At 39.8% G+C, this 13,806-nt stretch overlaps 1 protein-coding gene across 1 annotated transcript in view; it reads left to right on the top strand.

Annotated features, from left to right (window-relative positions):
• The first annotated feature begins 289 nt into the window (after nt 1-289).
• galnt18b (UDP-N-acetyl-alpha-D-galactosamine:polypeptide N-acetylgalactosaminyltransferase 18b) overlaps nt 290-13,806 on the top strand; it is a 73,216-nt gene continuing 59,699 nt past the window's right edge. The window contains exon 1 of the mRNA XM_041935330.1: nt 290-532. Coding sequence (XP_041791264.1) covers nt 295-532 — 238 coding nt within the window. The 5' untranslated portion in view covers nt 290-294. The remainder of the gene's footprint in view (nt 533-13,806) is intronic.

Here is a 13,806-nt window from a genome sequence, read left to right as displayed (position 1 = left end):
GGATGCTCGGCGTCTCTCCTGTTTCCTTGATCCTCAAATGCAACCGGAGCCGACGGAGGTTTGCAGTGGAGCGAGAGAGGGAACCTTCACCTGTAGATGTTTGACATTACCCCGCGTTTCTAAAAACCGCACGGCACTTTTAAAGTGAATGCTCTGCGCTTCGGATATCGCATCGCTGCACGGTCTCGGGAAATAACTTCACTGTTTCAGGTTGTTTGTTTTTTTTTTGCGGGCGACTGTCGCCCTGTCCTCCGGTTTGACGGGATACTGCAGGCTGTATGGAGGGATGTCGGCATGGCTTGCACCAGGAGAACCAAAACTTTGGTGTCCACATGCGTGATCCTTAGCGGCATGACCAACATTGTTTGCCTGCTCTATGTCGGATGGGTTACTAATTACATCGCCAATATTTACATCAAAGTGCCGATGCCTTTACCGGAGAGAAAGTTAGAGGGTGACAAAAGAGGTGACACCATCCGGATCATGGAGAGGCTGGATCGGCTGGAGAATGTGGTCAACCAGCACATACAAGGTAAAGCCTCCATCACTGTATACCTGCACCTGCACCTCCTTCAAATGAAAGTTTTTAGTTGTCTCTCACAACGAGGTGTGTTTGCATTGACTATTTTTCTAAACTGGACAACGCAGGAACTTCTTTTGTCGATTAAACATCGGGTTATTTGGAGGGTGTGATCGAGGACAGAGCACTGAAAGAAAAGGATCAGGACGGTGAGGCTGTAACTTAACCGATTAAACTGACTACATTCACAAGAGCTAAATAATGAGTAGGCTGCAATATACATCTTACTATAAGTCTCCCATAAATAGATAGAAATGCGGCAAAGACTGCTAATATCACGATAAACTTACATATCATAGTGCACAGCGTTGCTTCACTGGTTTACAGGCAATGAAAGAATCTCATGTCTAATTCATCAATATTATTAAATCACGCCTTATTTCAGGTCATTTTGAGTGCTGGGAATGCTGAAACCAGCTGCATATTCTGTAGAAAAGTGCACAACATGAAGCCCCTCATATCTTGAGCTGCACTCCACCTGAAAATGCAGTGTGACACAACATTATGCATCCTTACTGACAGCCGAGAAGTGTTTAGTGCTGGCAGTAGAAAAATTCCACATCAGAATACAGTCACAACACAGAGTATTATTCAGTTTCCGTGATGGAGTACGTCTCATACGACTGCGGTGAAGCTGCTGAGAGAATTTTCTCGTCTGCTGGTCCATGCATCCTTCAAGTACTTCATATTTTATCAAAGTTAATTGGGGATATTTATGAAACTGTTCAAATCTAATTCTCCTCTCCTTGTACCTAATTCCACTCCAGCTTGTTCTTTACCTTGGGGAATGTCTGGAATCCTCTCTCTCAGATTCCTTCAAGCCTTTCCTCCACTCCCGGTGTACAGTTACTTTACACTTGATCACACACAGTTAATTTCTCTCCATTCTGTGTCTTTAAAAGAAGCTATTCTTGTCATTTTGGGCAGGTCCCAATATGAAAAGGCTCAGAGCTGGTGCACGGGTAAAATGCAGGCAGAAATCTGCTCGTGCTGCTGTGAGCAATAAAGGCTCTGTGCTAAGCTTGGGTAAACATTCCTCCTGGAGGCAGGTCTCCATTTCAGCTTGGCACCCATAAGCATCTGCGGGGCGGAGCTTTGTCCAGGTGCCCCCGGTGACTTACCTCCAAAGCACATGTTTTGACTATTTCAGCTACTCTCGCTTCATGCTTGATTTCTGCTTTTATGGTGATTTTCCATTTTAACAAGCCTCCATCTATAATTAAAGATAATATCAAAAAGATTGCTCATAAACATGTATGAAGCTTGTACAGTAAACAGCTCATCACAAAAGCTTGTTTTATGCTTTATTTCAAGAAGCTTTCAATTAAGTAATATTTTTTGACAGACAGACCACACACACACTGCATCTCAATGCTTGAACTAGTTTTAAGGAACAGTTTGACTTTAGGAAGTCTGCTTGATCACTGTCTTGTCAAAAGCTAGATGAAAAGCTCAAAAACCATCCTCTCTCATTTCTGTTGGGTAAATACGAAGCTACAGCCTGCAGCTGCTTAGCATAGCGCGATGCAAAAGACTGGAAACGGGGGAAGCAGCTAGCCTAGCTCTGTCGAAAGGTTAAAATCCACCAAATCTGCCTGCAGCATCTTTAAAGCTCACTAATTAACACATTGCATCTTGGAAGTCAAGCCAAGAAATAGTCCCACTCATAACTCCCCATAAAACCACAAACATGTGGTTTTTACACTTTGGTTTTGAACAGATTAAACAAACAAGATTTACCTCATACACAGACACGGTTGCTCTTCATCCGTTTCCAGTCTTTGTGCAAAGTTAAACCAGCCGGCTGTAGTTTCATGGTTACATGGGGATGGCATCAATCTTCTTATCTAACTCCAGTTTCGAACGACGTCGAGGTCATCCTTTAAAAATTAGCTGTGCCTCCTTGTCTTTTTATGCCACTTGTAAAACTAGGACAATTGTTTCTGTAATTTAGTTTTTGTACACTCGTTCTCTCACGAGCTCATGCTGCCAGCATCATTATTTGGTGCTTTAGCTATTTGTCCTCTTTTCAATTTGTGAACCTTTTCCTAGACCCTCAACATAAACTGCAGGGACATGACAGAGATCACATTAGTACCAACAGTAAGTCTCTGTGCTTGTCATTTTTAGCATTTGGGAGCACAGCGCCATCCCTGACAACTAAATTTGTTGCGGAGGAGAGTGTTGATGTTATGTGTTTGCAACAATATGAACTGCTTCAACAAAATGACCTGTCACTTTAAGTACAAGCCATATTGTCTGGATTTCCCTGATAATTGCTCTGAATGCATCCGCTGCAAATATAGACTCATAATCCGGGTCTGTAAGTGGCCGACGGCGTCAACAGTCAGTGAGCTTCAGGCAGAGCCAGAGACTCATTAGTGCACTTTCGACATCTCTAAAAATACATTTTCTTCCTTATGTCATGCGGCGAGACGAGTGCAGGAATGGTATATTCTGACTCTTGCATTCTTTATTTAAAGACAGTGACTTGCACACTTCGAGGGGTCCTGGTGCAGTGTTCACACAGCCACATGCATGTAGATTCAGTGCACAGTCAGACCAACATGAGCTCCCACATCACAGAGCATGTGAGAATGAAACATGTGCTGCTGCTGACTCACTATGGACAGTCAAAAGAGATGTCTCTGGTGTCAGCTTCCCACTCGGAGAGGAGACAGAAATATTCCATCACTCGAACTATGCGATGAAGCTAAGTGGCCTGTTACCAGGACAAAGCAACATGGCAACAGCACATAAACCAGCTGAGCTCCCTTGTATAAAGTACAGTCAGCCGAGGGGAATTTATTGGAAAGTCGGACTGAACAGGTTCACACACGCCCACCATGAGCCCTGTTTGCTGCACTCTTTGCCTTATGATAGCAAAACCCAAACTACGAGCACTCGTGACTGTCTACAGAAGGCTGTGTCAGATTACACTTCAAAATGTCTCCTGATGTGAGAGGAAAAAAAATTGTTAGAATACTTCATGTTTGCATACTTTGCATCGTTGCATGTACAGTAAATGAAGTACTCTGATTCATATCATGTTGTGCTTTTGCAGCTGTGTTACTGCACGTATGTTTACGTATTTTTGGATATTTCTATTTCTTCATCAATGTACATATAATCAGAACTCTAAATAAAGTATTATTTGTTTTTGCTCAGGAGTGTTTATATTCTTCTTCGGTTCATTGTGTATTGTTGCCGTGGGGAACGAGCTGTTGGATACAATTATGCTTGCAGGGCTAAAAAAAGCAGCAGTGAACTGAAGCAAATAGGGCTGCAACTAACAGTTATTTTCATTTTCCTGATCAATTGTTTAGTTTATTTATCGTTTAGTTTTAGCTTAAACGTAAAACAAAAATAGTGAAAAAATGTGTGATGTTGTCTAATTTGTTTCTCATTTGGGACTAACAGCCCAGAACCTGAAGGCGTTAAATTTATGACAAGGGAAATCAGCAAATCAGCATTTCAGAGGCTAGAACCAAACCTTTTTTTGCTTGAAAAATTACTGAAATGATTAATCAGTTATCACAATTTCTTTAGATTAATTTTCTTTCTATTCATCATGTAAAGATTGCAACCATAGAGTTGAATTGAATGCAGTTGACGTGTTGGTTGAATAGTTGGTGTTAAAAACGCTAAAATGATCAAATTGTGTGTGGAATCCTAATATTGTTAGGCAGCAAAAACCTACAGTCTGAGCAAACACTGTAATTCGTGTGTGAATGTATGGTGTGACAGACATGCTGTTACAACAGTGGGCTGCTTTAATAGGATGTTGTTCATGAAAAGGCAGCTTGTTTCATGGCTTGCTTTGAATGGCCACGAGGCCTGTGAGAGCTCGTCATTAACACAGTGCTGATTTAGCTGCGAATGATAGCGACGGCTCCCAAGATGGCTTCAAGCAAATCCACCCGTCAAGTCAATTGAGCAGCTCAGTAAATCAGCGTTTCCGTTCATGCTCAGAGGACAGTTATATTTGGGTATTTATCTGATGTGATATTCCAGAGCAACAGTGAGTGCAGGAGTAGAATAAATGAGTGAGAAGCGCATGTGTATTCATGGATGTGTGCAGGTGTTGTGTGCATGCTTGTGCTTGTAAGCTGTGGTATGTAGCTTGGGAGAGTAGAAGTTACACTCACACATACTTCAAGTTCCTTTCAAGTGCTCAATCCTTTGGGAGAAAGAACAGTTAAAAGACTCTTTTGATGCCGTTTTAGAAGAAGGCAACCTTGTTTCTTATAAGATGAATACCCTTGTCTCAAGTATTGTTTTTTCTTTTTACTAAGGTATTGATTTATAATGTGTTACAACTTGTTATTAGCCATAAGAAGTCTGGGTGTCATAAATGTATTAAATTATATTTAAATTCAGAGTTATCAAGGCATAATCCGTATGTATTGATTCAAACATCTCCACCACAGGGGCTTCATATGCAGTATTTGCTTAATTGGGCTGCTTCACTCTGTCATGTGATGTAAGACTGTCAATATATTGTGTTAACAGAGAATACCCCACTCCCAACAAAAAAAGAAAGAAGGGATGTCCCTTTTTTTAGTTGTTAATAAATTTGGTCCTAGGTCTATAGTGGTACAGAATAATCAGTCAGAATACTCCTGTTCGTGGGCATAAACTGAGTGGCTTATTAAGTCGAATGAGAGGCAGGTGTGCTGGCAGGTGATGATCAGGTGACTGGGGAATGGCAGAAGCAGCTGAGGACTACTGCTTGCTGCAGAGTGAAGGCTGAAGTGACAGGACAGGCTAGAACTGGCAGGAAACGATGATGGGCAATAAAGTGCAAAAGTATATTTAGACTATGGCAATTAGTTGACTGATAGCTGCCAAATAACACAATGTTTTCTGGTTGTGCACAGCCCCAAAAACATATAAAATTCCACTATAAAAGTATATTTGGTCAAATCCTCCTTGTTTTTATGGTCTGCTTACATTTTTTCTTGTTAAATGTTGTTACTGCATTATTAAACTCAACACTTCCTGTATCCATTTCAAATTTAAAAACCTCAGCTGTTTCAGTGGACAGAATCCTTTCATTTCTTAAAGAGCATTTTGTTAAGAAATGTTTCCAAGAAAGTGTTCAGGGACTTGCATGGTTCCCATATGGTATTTCAAGCTATCGCCATCTTTTGACACTTACACATTACTACAAAATGATGTTTGACTGAGACAGACATAACCCTAACCCTAACCCATACACTCACAGGGACTGAAATCGGACAATAACACTCAAGATGAGTAATCCAGAACCACCATCAGAACAACTGAAAAATGCAGGATTGTTGAATTTATTTGTTTTTTCCCCCGGCCTGTATTTGAGACCATCTTTTATTCAACCAAGGTGTCCACACCCTTGGCCACTTATTGAAGACTGGCTTTTATTTAAGGCAATACGACATTTTTGTCTGGTTAGAAAATCCCAACTGCTTCAGTCATTGGCTCCAGTCTAGAATATGTCTAGAAGATATGTCTGGCCAGTAATTTCATGCATGTTGACTAGAAATGTTAATATGGAATTTAAAATGCACTTTATAATGAATAAAAAAATACATAAAACATTGCACACTGCCAAACCAACACAGGATTCTTGAGGTCAGTCAGAAAGAAGAAGACTATAAATCTGTAAACAAATTGTTCTACATCATGCAGGATTTAAAAATTAAAAGTTTTGCAAGTGTTTTTTGAGAAAGGAGTTCAACTCGACTTGTTAGTTAGACCTCAGGGACACACAATGCTTCTGGTGAGTAATTCTGAATGTAAAAGCTGCACCTTTAGGGCCTCTTTTATTTATTGTGTTAGCATGCTAACCTTTGCCATATATCACAGAACACAAAGTACAGCAGAGGTTGAAGGAAATGTCTTTAATGTAGCCCTAATCTTAAAATGTACCCTCCTGAGTGGGGTATTTTATAGGTGAAAAATAAATTCAATGAACAAACTAAGCTTCTACATTACTGGAAATAAAATTTCTTTACTGCAGTTTCACTTGTTCTATTGATATATGTATAGATCTGTGACAAGCTAATACTGGTTATTATCAGCTGGCTGATTCATCACTTTGGCTCTACTGTAAGAAGATGATCTGATAAGAACAATATGTTGTGGAGGGAATAACTTAGTCTTGCTAGGTTGGCAGAATTTCATGACTTTTTCAGCAAGCAGCCAGGTAGGACACCGGGCAAATTTAGACAGACAGAGAGCTTTATGCTTATTATAGCCGACCTGCTTAAAGGTTTTTGTCAATTCATCGCTGTAGAGTGATAGTGCTTCTCGGGCCATGGCATCTGTGGAAAAAGAGTAAAGAGAAGAGGCTTTACTATTCTTCATAATTGGTAAATATGAAATGAATGTAACCATGCTCTCTATAAACATTCTGGAGATTTATTACAAGTCTGATTCATCCATCAGCACTTGCAGTTTGCAGCCTGTGGGCAGGGAGGCAGAAGGTGTGAGAGAGAGAGAGCCTGGAGTGAGGAGTGGAGATATAAAACAGAGTAATTCCCACATTCTTGTTGGTAATTTCAATAAATCGAAAAGTTATTGAAATACAGGGATATGAATGCACTGGAGAATGTTTGGTAATGAAAACAATTAATTATTCTTACTCCAGAGGGCAAAATCATCACGAAGAGAATAAATTAGACGTGTAAAAGCCTCTTACAAGAGTGTCGATTTAAAGGTCGTCCCCTGACAATTTCTACTAAATACATTAGTTTACTATTGCAAATGTTTTCAGTGTATTTTTCCTCCACTGATTTTCTGCAGCCACAAGAAAAATGTGAAAGCACCTCTTATAAGTTAGATTGAAATCTAGTTTAGCGGTAGTTGTATGAGATTTACATTAAGTTGACAACAAGCCATACTGTGCACATTGATAAACAGTGATGTATTCGTATGAACTTTCCTGCTTGGAGTCGATTAAAGAAACTATAAACTTACAGCTGCATTAATTGATTTTTGACCAGTAGGGAACAAAGTCTCAAAATGCAAAATGTTATTCACCTCACAGGAAATAGCTGCCTGGTGTCAGCAGACAGAGCAACCTGAGCATCCCATCAGAGGCCTCTTTCTTGTGTCTTGTCCTTTTGTTTGTTCTTCCACCTCTGAGAAAAAAAGATGTGAATCATTAGGTTGATAAATGCTTAACTTTCTAACCCTGTCTCCTTAGAGTTCAGTGTAGTTTATTGTGACTTCATTAGTGAGCTTTAGAGCTGCTGGTAGATGGATTTTGTTTGGACAGAGCCAGGCTAGCTGTTTCTCTCTGTTTCCAGTCTGTGTGCTAAGCTATGCTGACGTAGCGTCATATTTACTGTACAGACGCCAGAGTGGCATAAATCTTCTCATCTAACTCTCTGCAAGAAAGTGAATAAGCATATTTAGAAAAATGTTCACACAGTAACAGCTTTACACTGTGAGAGGCCACATGTCCATGCTGCAAAATCAACCATTATGTGCAAAATGTTTACATTTACTGACATTAATATTAAGACCAGTTCTGATTACCAGATATATGTCAGCACACATTTTCCAATCCAGTAAATAGGTTTTGGAAGCAGAATTGATTTGCCTATTGTTGGGGTGAAGCTGCAGACAATACTCCTTGCAGTTTTTATGCCAAAAAGCAAAGGAACAAGCAATAAATAATGTTAAGCTCTCCCTTAACAGATTTATGTCAGTTGTGGTGAAAGAACCTCTGAAAGAGCATTTAATCAAATGGACTTTCAAACATATTAAAAAGCTGAATGAAAGAAGCAAATATATAGATAAAATTCATAATATATATTTATGCTTGTGTGGAATTGGATCACAGTGACTGACAGCTTCCCTTTTGTAAAATTGATCAGTGCTGTAATAAAGAAGTAGACATAAAAAAAACCCCCAAAAAACTAAATGCAGTTTACTTTCAAATAAGACAAAGAAAAGCAGCAAACCATCACATATAAGAGGCTGCAACTGGGGAACATTTACATTTTTTGCTTAAAAATTACCAATTAGCAATAATAAGTTATAAAGAATGACTGACTACCAGATTAGTGACAAATTTTCTGTTGATTGACATGTCGTTTCATCTGTAGGATTGGAATTTTAATCTACAATCATCTCTAAGAGTTTGCTCAGTCACTGTGTTTTCAGGAAGCACCTCTTAAACTTAAAGGTGGGGTGAGTTATTCTGGAGGATGACTGCTGATACTCCAATCAATATCAATAATCCTCCTCCAGAATGACTCACCCCACCTTTTAAAGAGGTTCGTAAAATGAATTTTTTCATCATCTTGGCCTTAAGATGCCCTGGTCTCTGCTGCTGCTGCTGCTGCTGCTGCTTCTGCTGCTGATGCATTTGGTGTCTGTCTGGCTGTTTGTGTTCATCCACCATCACCCAGCTGCCAGCTGCTCGGATTTGCCTTCATGAACCATGTGGACCGCCATGCCACATGCCAAACTTGTAATGTGCCGTTCATGTGTGCAGTCAGTACACAAAGCCAATCTGTTCACACCCCAAAAACCTCAATAAATCCAGTAAAATTCCACTAACCTCTTAAATAGACTACAGGAGTTGTGCTAACAGAAACATTTTTCATGCATTAGCTTAAAGCTGCATTTTTCCTCTCAGTGGATCTTCCTATTTATGAAACAGTGGACTTAAGCTATCAGTATTCCATTTGTCTTTATTGAGTCAGAAGTTGCTGATGTGAGGTTATGGTGGGGGAGGGTGGAGATGTATTCAGGGGTGAGACTCAAGGAGAAAGAAGTGAATTACTACTGCCTCGAACAAAATTAATCAAAGCTAACTATAATTTAGATTTTCTATCAAAACATATTTTCCCAGCCCTCACTCACCATTAATCCATCGCTGATATAGATGAAACTCAGACTGTACTGTAGTTATCTGCCACAAAGCATCACATTTCAAATCCAGAAAAAACAGCATTCCATTAAAAAGGTTGTTGCCGAGGCGTTCAGATGTCCGAGCATCCTTGAATGCACCGGCAATGTAAATTTTCATCTCGACAGTTTATCTCACTTAAGCCCCGTTCACTCAGGACAAGTGTGACTCGAGCTCCTCCTGGGATTTGTATAAATTGCGGAGGTTGTCTGTGTTCTTCATCCTGTGTAAATCTGCTGGGTTTGTAAAGTAAAAAATGAAGCCCTGGTTTATGTCTCTAGAGGAGGTGAGGTGATTTTAATATTACATGTATAAAACAGGGATCTTAAGCCTCTCCATATGCACATGTGTTTGATATTTATTGCACTACACCACAAATAATTAAAATCCCTATTAAGTACTTTTTTTCTTGCAGTGGACTTGTTGGTCTTCTTATGGACCAGCAGTCATGTGAGAACCAAGCTGTTCGCAAACATTAGTCAAGCTACAATCTAAATTCGGTGCAAATTTTTAAAGTATTTCCAGAAAGTCAGCAAAGAAAATTAATTTGGAAAACATTGCAGCCACCTCATCATTCCACCCAGATCTGATGTTTTCATGTCTTCAGAGAGGTGAAAGCTTCAGAGGACGTTTAAGTCAGATGCTTCATGTGCTTGCTTTGAATTTCCACTTTTAAATTGAAAATGTGCATTAAAAACAGTTGGATGGAAATGCACTCAGATCCGTCTCTCTACCTCACCACAGGCTTCCCATTTATACAACTGCTCTTTTTTGTACTTGTTCCTCACAGGATCTCGTTGCTAATCTCGTGATGGTGTCGGATAATTTCATCTAGAAACATTCCGGCTTTATGTCTTTTCATATGTACAATATATAATATGTAGGTCACCATACTAAATATTGGTCACCTTTTATGTTTTTCTTTATGTGGAATCATACTTAGAAACATGACATGACGAGAAGATATTGAAAGGTCACAAAACTCATAGAATCCACTCTGCAAAAGCTGTAGTTGAGCCATAGTCTTTGAGAGTGAAAAGTGAAGAGTTCATTCATTAGTTATTCTTTGAGATTCCTGAATAAATGGCAATCACTAAATGGTCTAATAGTTTAAAGGTCCAACTGTTTTTTCTCATGACTCTGAACACTAAAAGTTCGAGGTTTGCCTTTCTAAACCGAACAGAAGGAGAAAACTGCTTTCACACTGTTTTCAAGGACATTTACAGAAAGTCAACAGAAAAGATTGAATAAAAAGGATTAAATTAGACACATAAAGAGGATTGGAACATTGCTTCATGAATATGTTGTGATAACAATTTTATCTGACATTGGTTACAGACTCACAGAGGGGAAATAAGCCTGGTACTTGAAGAGCACACACCTTTTTATTACTTTGATAAAAGTTTGGTGTAGATCTGTTAGTGTGAACTGAGAAAAGATGGCGCTTGAGGAAAATATCACACTGGTGAAAGTTACGGTTGCTGTCAAAGAGCATCTTACTGTCTGGTGAGAACAAGAACAAGTCTCTACGTGGCTCAGCTGTCGTCTGCTGTTTCTGACACACGTGACTGTCAAATGCCTCAAACTGCAAGTGAAGCTGAGGAACCTTTTACATGATAAGAAGTGACTATGGTGCATAGATGTGTTATTCAGAACTCAAACATTTAGTCGATTATCCCAGAAAATTAATCTGCAGCTATAAATCGATAAATGATTTAGCGGTGGAGAATGTGGGAAGAATTCCCTTTTGTTCTCTGTCTTATATGATGGTAAAATGAATATGTGTGAATCTTGGACCGTTGTTTGCACAAAACAAGCGATCGATGATGAAAATAATTGGTTGTTGCAGCCCTAGTGTAATTGTTGCAGCCAGACAACTTTGTCATAAAAACAATAAATAGTCTTTTTCTACGATGGGGCCTTTAATTACTGAGACACATTTACCTGGCTGCTTTGTATGTTTTTGCTGCTACTACAAAATAAAACATTTTTCTATCAAAAACAGCACGTAAATATAATTTTTTATTGATTGGTTTGCAAATTATAGAATACAGTTATTACGAAACATTGAGTACGTACTCAAAGACATTACCATTTATACAAACACATGTTTAGCTACATATACTCATATAGGTGAATTTAAAGAATATAAAACCTGTAAAAGGAGAGGTAGGATACAAAGACTGAAGACGACAGATTTACACTAAATGAAAATAATGACGGATAGAAATACTCCTACAAAACAAAGACAATAAAAAAAATACAAGCAGTATTTGAAGTACTGTTTGTGTTGTTTCTGAATGTCATATTGTGCAATCCGTCAAATATTCACAAATGCTTCTGCAATGCAAATGCTTTGCATAAAAGGAGATCCAGTCCAGTTTAAGGAGCTTAGTTTGTATTTGCATGTGAACGTCTCAGCTGAAGTGTACATCGAGGAGGACAATCATTGCGTCATACAGGCGCTGCAGAATTACAACACTTTCCAGTTACCATCTGTAGTCGTCTCAAGGTAGACATGGTGCATTTGTTGTTGTCACAAATGTGTGAGAAGACAGAATATGATTCGTGTTTTAAGTTTCTAATTAACAAAGCCATGTAAATAACAGCACTTGATCTTGAACCGCAAGATCACAGGGTTTTAACAGCTAATTCAATGATACTAAAACTCTGCCTCAATGTCTCCCTTTTTCATAAGATTTCAAGGTTTTGAAAAGCTTTTGAATCTTCTGTCAAAACATGAAGTGCTTTGTCAGTGTGCTACAGAGGGCAGTGGCTGCCATCAACAACCAGCCGGCAGCCATTCAGTCTGCCTGGCCTGAGGTGCAAACCGACACTGTGCAAAAACTCCCCTGTCATGTGCTTTTGTGGAGCATCTGCTGTGCAGCGATAAGGACTGGGCTGTTTCACTTTTTCCAACACAGCACCGAGTTTTTGAGCTAATTATATATCTCAGTGCATTGTTGTAGGAATTAATGTTAGATAAAATTCTCCCTCAACCTATGCAGTGCCTTCTGTGGCAGAGTCCTGACTCGTGATAGTGTGAGTACAGAGTAGGATGTAAAACAAGGCTGTTTTTTTTTTTTTTTTGTAAGGGATGTGTGAAACATAAGACGCAAGAGCACATCTGCTGCGCTCAGATTACTGAACTGAAACACAAAGCAACTAAACCTTCATGTTTCTGTACTAAGAGCTGCCTTTACCACTGCTTCTGAATCAGTGGCCTCAGGTTTGACTCACAGACTTGCTGGACTTCCCAGCGATCATTGTTGCTCTACACTGTAGAGTCTACAGGCTGCATTACTAAAGAACATTTAGTGTTGGTTGGGGGTTCATTTTGGGTGGTGCACACAGCCAACACATTTAGTTACCTTTTGTGCAGACAACAGAGGCTTCCTATTCTCTTTGGTGTATTTGAGGAGGATGCAGTTTGACCAGCTGGGGTCCGGCATTGTTAGCCGGTGTGATCCATGTGTGAGCCGACTCCCCTGACTCTGCACATAACTCCGTGACCTGATTTGAGAGTTTACAGGACGGGCAGCTGCTTTGAGTTTTCACATCACCTATGAAAGAGAGGCTAACGCTAGCTAGCCCCCTACGCTGGACAAACACAACACTGAGTAGGCCTGTGTGAGAGTTGCCGAAGACAGGGCAGGCACTGAAATAGCATAAACAGAAAACAACCTCTCGTTTGAATTTTAGCAAGCTAGGCTAACTAGCTACTAACTTTCCAAATCGAAGCTAGTTAGCCTAGCCTGCTAGCTTGCACTTTTTACATGTTGACTAGGAGCTGAACAGCAGGATGGGGCCTCCCAAATGTTGAGCGGGTGCGTGAGCAGTGCTACTGTGTTGTTTGTTTTGGCTTGTCGTAAAAAGGAAAAAATGTTTGTCGGCTACACCGAGCTATGACGTGCTCACCTCAGTAGGGCGCCACAATAGCTACAGCACATCCCCGATGTTGGCTCTCAGATGTCAAATATGTCCAACAACTGTTTTCATCTTACTTTGAAAATACATGCAAAACAGCTGCAGTATCATTATAGTTTCCATTTTCCTACAAAAAAGTGAGGTGAATTCAAATTTCACTTCAACTTCAGCGTGCAGTCCTCCTCCCAATAACAGGCTCACAACTGCTGTGGTATTTGTGGTGTTTGATTTGTTTCTTTATCACTGGCAGCCTTTTTGCACTAGAGGCTCGGTAAGCCTCATTACTGGCCTTTAGCTTGTTTCCTCACCCTTAACGGGTCATGTGAAAGGTGCAACACATTTAGCCAGCTGGTCATGCAAATGGAGACAGCTTGAGGCTATTTTTCTTCATTTC

The sequence above is a fragment of the Chelmon rostratus genome, chromosome 1 (assembly GCF_017976325.1).
Source record: "Chelmon rostratus isolate fCheRos1 chromosome 1, fCheRos1.pri, whole genome shotgun sequence".
NCBI classification, from domain to species: domain Eukaryota; kingdom Metazoa; phylum Chordata; class Actinopteri; order Chaetodontiformes; family Chaetodontidae; genus Chelmon; species Chelmon rostratus.
Note: the sequence above shows the minus strand (reverse complement) of the source record. Positions and strands in the feature narration are given on the sequence as shown.